General features: G+C 45.4%; 1 protein-coding gene across 1 annotated transcript in view; it reads left to right on the forward strand.

Moving 5' to 3' along the window:
• Positions 1-1,785: 1,785 nt before the first annotated feature.
• LOC135311780 (aromatic-L-amino-acid decarboxylase-like) overlaps positions 1,786-12,313 on the forward strand; it is a 45,495-nt gene continuing 34,967 nt past the window's right edge. The window contains exon 1 of the mRNA XM_064441785.1: positions 1,786-2,007. Within this exon, the coding sequence (XP_064297855.1) occupies positions 1,786-2,007 (222 nt within the window). The remainder of the gene's footprint in view (positions 2,008-12,313) is intronic.

Below are 12,313 nucleotides of genomic sequence, written 5' to 3' on the forward strand. Positions count from 1 at the left end.
CCCCAGCAGAGAAAAGCCATGCTTCCGCACTTCTCCACTCCAGTAGTAAGTAATGAACTTTACCTCATTCATGTAGGATGTTGGGAAAGATCCGTTTGCTTTTGCATTTTAAAAATGGAAAATTTTACGCTAAGGAGTGTCAGTGCAGCGTTGTGTAGCAAGTCAATGTAAAGTTCACGTTTCGCTTGAGTACAGTTTCCATGGTTGGCTCTCCATTATCTTAGGCTTACATGATCCACATGACTGAAAAATCTTGGATATGCCAGGCACTTTGCGATGTACGGTACAGAGACATCTGGCCGTCTCTGCAGAAGCCAGCTTAGGTCTGGCAAAACTAAGACGTAAATCTCTTCAACTACGTCGGGCCAAGAGCTGACTGTTAGCTATCTAGAAGTGAAGATCCTATATTTGGATCCCAACTGGCCCTGAAACGACTGGAGTGTAGTAACAGGGCAAGTGGGCAACTTGAGCAATACAGATTTTATTCTCCGCCTTTGAATCCTCTCCCTCCCCTACGGCCTAGAAAGAAAAGCCATCTATTTTTGTGCCTGCGAATCTTTTGGAAGGGGGAAAAAAGAGACATGTTTTCTGTGCCGTTGAAGGATAACTTTGGACAGTCTTCTGAAGCCAAAACATTTTGAAATTAAACTCTTAGGCTGTTTTTTTCTTTCCCTGTTTTTTGAAACAAGTGAAAATTCCTTTTCAGAAAAGTTTAGGATGAGGTACACAAGATGTTCAAGTCAGGATGGGAATCTCCAGGAACATTCAAGGGCCTAGGTACTTTCAGGACACTTGGCCACATGGACAACTCAGCATTCAAAGCCGTGATCATGGTGAAAGATATCTCTAAAAATGTCAAGGAGATGAGTAAGAATGCAGCACCAGGACTGGATGGGCTTAGTTTGAGAGATTTCATTAAGGTCGCTCCTCACTATGATCAATTAATGGAAATTTTCAACGCACAGTTGGTATCTGGAACTATAGTAGGCATAGTGAGAGAATGTCGACTGTGTTAATATCAAAATCTGCTTTACCAGAGTGCCAGAATGACATCAATAAATAATTGGTGGCCAATTAATAAAAGATCAACCATTTTAAGGTTGTTCTCAAAGATCTTAACCGCAAGGTTGACTAAGGCATGTCCCAATAATCCCTGACAAAGGGGATTTATAAAGTCATCAGGATGTGCTGAAAATCTGAAATTATTACAGCTTTTGATTCGTAATGCAAAAAGGAACACCAGCCCCTGGGGGTAGCCTTCACTGATTTAGCAAAAGCCTTTGATGCTGTGAGCCATTGTATCATTTCAGCTCTTAAACAGAAGGGCATGGACAATCACATTATGGCCCTGATTACAAACTTGTATCATAACATCAGTACTTGTATTGTCCTGAAGAATGAACAGTGGGGACCCACTGGGATTCTAATAGGTGTAAAGCAGAGTGATCCAATGTCCCCAGTATTATTTAACTTATCTGCCGACTCCCTGCTGTTCATGTTGGGAGAGGAAGGAAGAGGTTTCTAACTGTTCAAAGAGTATAACAACTGGATTTCGCAGACAACTTGGTACTGTTAAGCAGATCATGGGAGGGAATGCAGAAAAACATTGGAATATTGGAGGTCTTCTGCAATCTAACTAGCCTCAAGATGCAAGGGGAGAAGTGCCAAACATTTTATATACAGCTGATGAAAGATTTATATAGCATCCATGACTATTAATGGCACCCCCCTCATTACGATTGAATGTGGTAGTTCTGAAAAGTACCTGGGCTTATGTATTGACCCATGCACAGGAATATCAAAACAGAACTACTGGAGAAAGCTAGGGGATGGTTACAACAGGTTGGGAAGGCTACATTAAAGCCATTTCAGAAGATTGACATCTTGGAAGGATACGTCGTCCTGCAATTGATCTACTTGGCAGACCAAGCCAATGTGAAAGCTACGTACCTAGAAAACCTTGACTTGGCAATTCGAACAGCCATCAAGGAATGGTTCCATCTTCCAGTAAGTGCTTGTGACGCCATCCTGTATTCCAGCACCTGGGATGGAGTTTTAGTTATTAACAGGCTTTTGTGCTTGATACCCAGTGTACAGGTCCGAAGACTACACAGATTTGCACAGCCTTTGGATGAAACAATAAGAGCAGTTGTTTCTCAAGAGGATACTGCGTACTTTCTTTTCCAGTGATGCTGAGGGAAAAATACTGTGACTGTTTCAGGGGAAAAAAATCAGTGTGTGTTTTCCCCATCTTGATAACAAGTGTGCTAGTTAACTGGTAAGTCATTTTAAGAAAGTATTGAGCTGTTTCTGTGCAATTGCAGCCATTTGCCGTCAACATAATTTTGCTAACACTGGGTTTCTGTAAACTCATGCAAGATACTGGAGAGTGGGAATAGATTCTCATGTATTACTTTCCCATCTACAGAAATCCAGATTTGCTTTGGAGTTAAATGAGAGCATTTTCTTCAGGAGAGTATTTATCAGTAATGGCAAGCTGAGGTAGGGAGGCCCTCAAGAAAAGCCTCACGCCTCCATCCATAGGGGAAGAACTCCCGTCATGTATCTTTCACTACTTCTTTCTTCATCTAGTTGTGTTCCATTGCCATGGTATAAAAACTGCAAGCAAATTGCCCGTTACGGCACCACCTGTTAATGCAACTGAAGATGAGTTAGGCAATAGCATAAAGTGACTTAGTAGGTGTGATTACTTATGAAAAAATGGATTGTGGCATTCAGTGTGTACTGAACAATGTTCTCTCCTAGACTATTTCTTCTCCGGGACAGCCAAAGCAATCCAAAGGCATCTGTACTTAAACTCTGCCATCATCAGAAAATAAAGCATTTTCAAATCATGCCAGTAAGTAGATAATTTTTGATGCCAATTACATTTAAAAAAATCTAAATCCTAAAGCTTTGCGAACATCTGAAAAGACTTCTTCTAATTACTGATGAAATTAACAGGGACATTTCCATTAGCAAGTATTCTTTAGAGTTGTCAAATGTCTGATGAAAAGTCTTTGTTAACGTTGCCTGTAAGCCACTTGGGTATAGAAGTAACGCACAGAACTTGTTCTCTGTGACAAGTGACAGTGACAACAGCAGCAGTTGTCTCCCTATCACTTAGACAAAAATAGAATAACATAGGGACTAAGTTATTCTAACTATTCTAAATTAGAATAATTTAGGGATTGGAGGTTATCCAATACAATTGAGCTTAAAATACTACTACACTGAGACATTGAGAACTTATGCCTCCTAAACCATGTCCCGAAGTGCCACATCTACATGTTTTTGAAAACCACCACTTCCTTGCTAATGCCAGCTAAACAATGTTTATACATTTTTCAGGAATTCTAAGGACGGCTAGCTTCTAAGCTCTGCGTTTTCCCCAGTAGGAAGAAAAATGCTTTAGAAAAACTGAAGATAAAGCAGGGACACCACTGCAGCCAGCCCTGCCACACTAACAAAATGACTCCATTGGAAAGCTTTTAATTTGTTTTCTGTTCAGGGGCAGCTCTGTCTAGCCACTGGGCAAGGGCATGTTATGTTGGTGGGAACACGAAGTACAAGCTAGCTAGGAATTCTATCAATGTTACAGGTAGATGTTTTAAGGAGCAGGGGGAGACAGTTGACCCTGGGACTTGTGACTTCTTCCTGGCCCAGTGTGTGCACTCTCAGACTCAGGCTACTCCCATCATAAAGCAGTCTATGACCTGCTGTGCCAGCTGGACACTCACAAGTCTATGGGGCTGGATGGGATCCACCAAAGAGTACTGAAGGGGTTGGTGGAGGAGCTCGCCAAGGCACTCTCCATCATTTGTCAGCAGTCCTGGTTAACAGGGGAGGTCCCAGATGACTGGAGGCTTGCCGATGTGACACATACCTACAAGAAGGGTTGGAAGGAGCATCTGTGGAACTACAGGCCACTCAGCCTGACCTCGGTACCAGGGAAGCTAACTGAGAGGATTATCTTGAGTGTGCTCACCAGGCATGTGCAGGCATGTGCAGGCCTCACCTGCAGGCTCACCAGGCCCAGCCAGCATGGATTCATGAAAGGCAGGTCCTGCATGACCAACCTGATCTTCTTCAATGACAAGGTGACCCTCCTACTGGATGAGAGAAAGGCTGTGGATTTTGTCTACCTGGACTATAGCAAAGCCTTTGACAGTATCCCACAGCAGCCTCATGGAGAAGCTGGTGGCTCGTGGCTTGGAGAGGTGTACTCTTTGCTGAAGAAAAACACTGGCTGGGTGGCTGAGCCCAGAGAGTTGTGGTGAACCTTACCATCCATTTCAAGACCTCTAAGATCATCAAACCCAACACTACGACGCCTCCCAAAACATGCCCTGAAGTACAACGACTAAACATTTTTTTATATACCCCAAGGGATGGTGACTTCACCACTTCCTTGGCAGCCTGTTCCAATGCATGACCACTCTTTCAGTAAAGACATTTTTCCTAATCTCCAGTCTAAACCTCCCCTGAAACAACTCAAGGCCATTTCCTCTCATCCTATAACTTTTTACCTGGGAGAAGAGACCAACCCACACCTCGCTACAACCTCTTTTCAGGTAGTTGTAGAGAACGATAAGGTCTCCCCTCAGCCTCCTCTTCTCCAGACTAAACAATCCCAGTTCCCTCAACCGGTCCTCATCAGACCTGCTCTCCAGACGCTTCACCAGCTTTGTTGCTCTCCTCTGGACACGCTCCAGCACCTCGATGTCCTTCTTGTACTGAGGGGCCCAAAACTGAACACAGTATTCACAGGGCAGGGCGGCCTCACCAGTGCCGAGTACAGGGGCACTGTCACCTCCCTGACCCTGCTTGCCACACTTTTCCTGATACAAGCGAGGATGCTGTTGGCCTTCTTGGCCACCTGGGCACACTGCTGGTTGAGCTCCATACAATGGCAACACTCCCTAACACACAGAGCCACCCCACCACCTCTGCGTCCTTGCCTATCCCTTCTGAAGAGCTTGTAGCCATCCATTGCAACACTCCAGTCATGAGGGTCATCCCACCCTGTTTCTGTGATGGAGACTAAGTCATAGCTGTCCCGCTGCACAATGGCTTCCAGCTCCTCCTGCTTGTTGCCCATGCTGCATGCGTTGGTGTAGATCCACTTGAGCCGGGCTATCGATTTCATCGCTATTGAATGAGCATACTCAAACAGAAAACATTTCACAGCCCAACTAGAGTGCAAGTCCAGGCATCCCTGGGCAGTCAGCAGCGAGCAGCAGGGCCCTGGCGCCGTCCTGAGTGTTTCCCCACTGCCCACGTGGCCTGAGCCAGCAGAAAGAAGAGAACAGCCAGCTCTAAGTGGGTGCACACGTTACACGTACTCCCATGTTTTTCCTCTCTTTCAGTTTTTTTTTTTTAGCATTTTGATCATTTTTCTTCCAGCATCATCTTTAGTTTCTTGAGTGTTCTTTTTCCTCCAAGGAAATTTATATTTAGTGTTGGCATCTGTCCCTAGAAGGATTCTTTTCATCGTGTCCTAGACTTTCTTTAATTATTTAGTGATACCATCCTTGTCATGTTTGTTGAGGATAACGACATACGACTGGACAGCCTTTACAGGTGGGTACATAAACACATGCTTATATATGCTAAAGCTCCTGCTCCAGGATCTTTCCAGGCTCTCAGAAGTTCATTATTTGCTGGTTGCTAACATGACAGGTGCCTCATGCTCTCTCTCCTGTTTTCTGTTGCCTGGCACGTGCCAGAAATTTTTTTGGCACTGCTGACAGGGACAGGAACGACTCGTCCCCTCATGTGCCTGCCTTGCCAGCTTTTAAATGGGCCTGTGCTGTGCCATTGTCCTTAGATACCTGGAGACCAGGTACACAGGTGTTGATTCCTGAGTAAGTAGCACGGTCCTGGTGCCTGCCACAAGTGCTGGGAGAGGTGCCTTATTGTGCCAGGCCACTGAAAAGAACGTTTGTTACGATGCAAAGTTTAAACTCACAAAATAAACCCCAGAGCCTAACAAATGTGCTTTGTGCTAATGAAGAATAAGGCACACCCAGAAAATAGAATACATTCTTGTGATTGTACGCAAGTGTAAGGATTCTCTGTAGCTGCATCAGCAGCTTAGCTAGTTATAAGGCTGATCTCAAGGACATCTGCCCGTGGCACACAATAATTGTGTGAATCCATGCCCTGGGTTGTTCTTACGCCTACCTATACCGGCTCCCTGTCAAGGTTATTGATGCATATTTCTATTGTACCTCCTAAGGAGTATGCTCCTGGCTGTGGGTGATTTCCTTTCTAGCGCTATCCAAGAATCTGAACTACAAACCTATTGTTTGCTCATTTAATCTTCCTTTTTAAAACACTTTTTTGACCATTACAGTAATTTGTTACTGAGATGAATGTTGTTCTGTTCAGCCCAGTCATTACTTAACTCCGTACTAGTCCTTAAGTGACTTTTAGATTGAGTGCTGAAGTACCTGTTTGCTACTACTGTGACTTCCTCACGTCTCCTTCCAAGGTTTAAAGAGGAAAAAAGGAATTTTTTTTTTTTAAAAAAAAGGAAGAGAGAAACAGAAAAAGAGAGAAGAAGGAAGAAAAAAGACAATGGAAAAAAGGAAGACGGCTATGGAAAGAAGAAAAACTCTCAGGCTCTGTTGCTTCAACTTTTTCTTTATTTTGAGATGTTCCTTTGGGAAACATTCTTCTCATTTTTCAAGGGCAGATTCCCTATCCTTTTGAATATATATTTCTTAAAAATACATTGTGCGCTTTGTGATCAACTTTTTTTGACATAATACCTCTTTATGAGCAGCTGTTTTAGAGGACACAGAAATTTGGGCGGAATTTCATAGCAGGTAGAAGGAGTTAGGCATTAAAAATCACAGCATGGTATAGGGAAGCCAGTGTTATTAATCTTACAAAATCAAGACCTGTATTACAGATGAGTAAGTACTCTCAGTACTTACTGAGTGCATCAGTGCATGATACAGCGATCATACTCTGGACTCAGACTTTGCCCAAAATAACAGGAGTCACTCACTCAGTCTTCGGAGGAAGAAAGCAGCGGTGGACGCATCCCAGGCCACTGGGGGCTCACGGCTTTTGCTGTCCAGCAGCAGGACTTGCAGCTGCTTGATTTTACAGGCAATATCTCATGCGCTGCTACACTTCCCTGTTCCATAGCGGGTGTCACCACAGCCTGGCAGCAGCGCTCGGTGGGCAAACAGTCTTGTCACAATGCTGACAGTGGGACTGGCTGTTCTGTAACAGGGGTTATCACCTCTTGGTGACAACCACAGTGCTGTAAAGGGGAAGAGAGACGGGGGCAGTACGTGACCAGCACGCTTCCATATTAGGGCCGTTTGCCTTTGGAAATGGCGTTGGTTATGCTACCCATATTACCAGGAGACAGGAGCAGGGCATGACAGTCACATGGCTCCAGTGGAAAGCTTCTCATCGTACTGTAAATGCATCCTCCTAAGCCAAAGTCAGACATTGCTGTCAAGCAGATGAGTCGAGCGCATATATCACTGCCACCTCCGAGACGGAGGCAGTAGCCCACAGCAGAAGGCAGCAAACACTACCTTACTTATGGCTTCAGCTGTGAATGTGTGTCTGTGACCAGTGAGGCCTGTGGATGTGGAAGATGCAGTTCCCACTCAGTTCTCCAGGGCGCTGGGTCTGTGATATGTGCAAAGTAATTTCTCTTTCGTGGAGGAGGTCCATGTACTTGGTAACTGGTATGTTACATCAAGCATAAATTCTCCAGAAGATTGGCATTGGTCTTTTCTAGAGAGTTGCCCATGTTAGCACAGGACTGAAGGGGAGTCAAAGACACCTTTGCAACAGAGCTGCCAAGGAGGAAGGGCAAGAAACACCAGTATGATCCCTTGCCATAGCACTTGCTGTAATCACAGACAACTGAGCACCAACATGCTCTTTATGAGAAGATCCAGTGGTGTTCTCACCCCACCAAGAACGAGTCGAGGCCCATATTGGTGGCAAATGTTCTTCCAAGCTTATTGCAAGCAGCGCATGGTAGTGCACGGTCCTCATGACAGTGCATTCATCACAGCCAGTGACAAAATGTCTTCTGGAACAAGCGATGTATGATCTTTGATAGCTTTGTAAACAGTGATCAAAACAAATCACAAAAGGATAAGCACTGCATTATGTTCCCTCCGTATCTCAGGCCAACTTGTTCCTCATGCCTCACCTGAGCCCGTCCTTTCACCCGCACAGTGGACTATTCCGTTCATAAGCTAACTGCTATCATTTGCTTTTCTGACAAGAGGTCTTAACAGCACATTTAAGCCCTGACAGCATTTAATCGCTGAGCCACAGCTTCCGCGAGGGGCACAGTGGACAATGCTTGAGAAATTCTTTCTGTGAGCTGGACGAGTGCCCCAGCAGTGCCTACACCCCTGGGTAAGCACATCTTCTCAGCTCACAGCAGAAGCTATTCCTATCTCTGTATGCAAAGAGCCTGCCGACTGTGGTTGCAACCTGCTCTCACTGTCTCTGTGACTTCACAGCCTGTCAGTTTTCCTATTGACACTTTTCCAGTTCATGGCAACCTCTCTCCTTTCTGTGGGCTTGCTGCCATAAGAGAGAAGTGCTTAGGCTGCCTCCAGCCAGCAAGTGGTACGTTAGCTCCTCTGAAGCTGTGTGTTTGAGCCTGTGTCAGGGTTCATGTTGTAACCAGTTCCTTTCTTGTGCTGCAGACCCCAGAGCTGGACGCAGCACTCCAGGTGCGGTCCCACCAGAGCAGAGTAGAGGGGCAGAATCACGTCCCTTGACCTGCTGGCCACGCTGCTTTTGATGCAGCCCAGGGTACTTTCTGGGCTGCAAGTGCACATTGTTGGCTCATGCCCAGCTTCTCATCCACCAGTACCCCCAGTCCTTCTCTGCAGGGCTGCTCTCAATCCCGTCAGCAGGTCTGACTTAGCCAGCACCTGTTACAGAAAACTTAATGATCTTGCTGTTGTTGACCCCAGAAACATTCTGTTAAGCACAGATTTGTCTGTTGCCAACAGTTGATGAGGAGGATTATGAGAAGTAGTAGGAGCCACAAGAACTGTTAGGATTATAGAGGGACATGGGGTATGCTTTCTCGAAGGGCATGCAGTTCCTTTTTTCCCTCTTGCCCATTGTATCTCTCACCCGTTATTTCCTTCTTCCTCCTGAGAAATAAAATAAATATGATTTTAAGAGAAAATGCAATTATTGCCTGGACACAGCAACTTTTGTCTTAAGTTAACAGGTACAGCAGAAAGGTAAAAACACATCAGATGACTTTAGGTTGGTATTTCAACACTCGGATTGATTAAACCAGCATTTTAATACTCTGAACCTCATTTTACTTTCAGTTTTCTCTGAAAGTTATTTACCTTTTGCAAGCAATTTGGATGAAACTTTGAAGTGAGGTGTGAGTTATCTTTATGTTTGATAGAGACATCTTCAGTTTCTGCACCTCTTATACGCTTACAACATATATTTAATTTTCAGCCTTTTCAGCTGAATTCAGGGAGAAAGAAAAAAATGGGAGGGATCTCCAAAGCTCTTCTTTTCTTATGGGGTCCCAATTTGTCCAGGCCGTAAGCCTTCACACCCCCAAGCTGATCTGTGGTAGAAAACAACTGAGAGCCAGCTGCACCTTACCCTGGGACTCTGGAAGGGACCTCTGGAGATCATTTTGTCCAACCGACTTGCTTGAGCAGGCACACCCAGAGCAGGGGGCACAGGAATACATCCAGGTGGGTTTTGAATGTCTCCAGGGAAGGAGACTCCACAGCCTCCCTGGGCAGCCTGTGCCCCTGCTCTGGCACCCTCACAGGAAAGAAGTTTTTTTCTCATGTTTAGGTGGGACCTCCTGTGTTCCAACTTGTGCCCATTGCCCATTGTCCTGTCATTGGGCAGTATTGAGAAGACTCTAGACCCATAGTTCTGACACTCTCCATTTAGATATTTGTAGGTATTGATGAAATCCCCCCTCAGTCTTCTCTTGTACAAGCTGAACAAACCTGGGTCTCTCAGCCTTTCTTCATAAGGGAGATGTTCCAGTCCCCTGATCATCTTGGTAGCTCTCTGCTGGACTTGCTCAAGCAGTTCCCTGTCCTTCTTAAACTGGGGGGCCCAAAACCAGACACAGTACTCCAAATGTGTTCTCACTAGGGCAGAGCAGAGGGGGAGGATAACCTCTCTCAATCTGCTGGCCACACTCCTTTTAATGCAGCACATGATACCGTTGGCCTTCTTGGCCACAAGGGCTCAGTGCTGGCTCAGGGTCAACCTACTGTCCACCAGCACTCCCAGGTCCTTCTCAGTGGAGCTGCTTTCCAGTAGGTCAGCCCCCAGCCTGTACCGGTGCATGGGGTTGTTCCTCCCCAGGTGCAGGACCTTGCACTTGCTCTTGTTGAATTTCATGAGGTTCCCCTCAGCCCAGCTCTCCAGCCTGTCCAGGTCTCGCTGGATGGCAGCACGGCCTTCTGGTATATCAGCCACTCCTCCCAGCTTGGTACCATCAGCAAAGTTTCTGAAGTTACACTCCATCCCGTCATCCAGGTCATTCCTCATACAGTAGGCTTCCCAGTCCTTTTATCATCTTTGTGGCCCTCCTCTGGACACTTTCCAGCCTGTCCACAATTTTTTGTATAGCAGGGACCAAAACTGAGCACGGTATTCCAGGTGTGGCCTGACAAGCGCTGAGTATAGTGGGATAACGACTTATTTATATTTGCTTGTGATGCTGTTGTCACTGCAACCCAGCATCCTGTTGGCCGCCTTAGCCACAGCAGCCCACTGTTGGCTCATATTGAGCTTATTGTCCACCAGGACCCCCAGGTCCCTTTCCACAGAGCTGCTCCCCAGACAGGTAGGTCCCAGCTGCACTCCAGGATGATGTTATCCCAGGTGCAAGACCATACACTTGTCCATGTTGAATCTGATAAGGTTCCTGTTAGCCTACTCTTCCAGCACATCTGGTGGCTCTCCCTTCCAAATTATCTGCTCAGTTTCGTATCATCAGCAAACTTCATCAGGGTACACTTGATCCCATCATCCAGATCACTTATGAAGATATTAAACTGCATGTTCAACTATGAAGGCCTCCTGACTCTCTCGCTTGACTTCCTGCATGTGAGGTGGACCATTTTTTAAATTGGAAGAGGTTATCCTTGAAAATCAAACAGCTCTCCTGGACCACTCTTCTCTCCATGTCTGTCTCCCATTGGATTCTTCCAAGCAGGTCCCATAACAGGCCAAAATCTTTTCTCCCGAAGCCCAGGGTTACAATCTGGCTTTGTGCCTTTCTTCCTGCTCTCGTGGTCCTGAACTCCACCATCTCATGGTCACTGCAGCCAAGGCTGCCCCTGACTTTCACATATCTGACCAGTTCTTTCTTGTTGGTAAGTATCTGGTCCCACAGTGTCTCTCCTCATCAGTTCCTCCATCATCTGTGTTAGGAAATGATCATCAAGGCACTCCAGAAACCTCCTGGACTGGTTGTGCCCTGCTGTGTTTTCTGTCCAGCAGACATTAGCCTGGTTAGAGTCACCCGTGAGGACTAAGACGTGTGAACATGAGCTTCCCTCCAGCTGTCTGAATGCTCTACTCACGTACTTCTTCCCGAAGAAGGAAGACTTGTTGACATTTGGCTTGGAGACCTTTAAAACTATTCAAAAGTGGTTTTAGGGAATTTTGAAATTAGCTGTAGGAACAGTCTACCCCCGTTATATTTTCCCTAATATCTTCTTCCCGTCTTTTTCCTGACAACACTAACATTTATAAGTACATCTAGTGTTTTTCAGCTATAGTGCTTTTCAGGTGTTTCACCAGGGAATGCCTAATCTCCATTTTATAAATGAGGAACTGGCCTTCCTCAGAGAGAATATGTAATGTGACAGAGGTCATAAAACCTTGCATGGCCCATAAGCTATCAGTGGCCCATAAGGGATTCTTGTTTCCTTCATGTTGTTTCCTTCATTGCATAAGATAACTCTAAATATCGCTGCTGCAAGACAACTGACTACAATTTGTGCAGTTATTGTGTTGTTCTCTCATATTGGTACATACAATGTGGAATTGTACATAAATCACAACTTATAATAGGGAGGTGATAGTCTGATTTTCTACAGAAGATACTGGATACTGGAATGGATTGTTTCATTTTGTGGGAGAGCTATTTGGCCAGAGTCAGTGCTTGAATATTAGCAAAAAACTCCAGAGTGTGGGCAAGAGAGTTCTGTGGACCTCTGCTGCACTGAAGACACTCTTGCTAAGTCAGTCGCATGACAGAGATGAGAGAACAAAATACTGGAGACTCTCCAAAAGCAGA

This window comes from Phalacrocorax carbo, chromosome 2 (genome assembly GCF_963921805.1).
Source record: "Phalacrocorax carbo chromosome 2, bPhaCar2.1, whole genome shotgun sequence".
Lineage (NCBI taxonomy): Eukaryota > Metazoa > Chordata > Aves > Suliformes > Phalacrocoracidae > Phalacrocorax > Phalacrocorax carbo.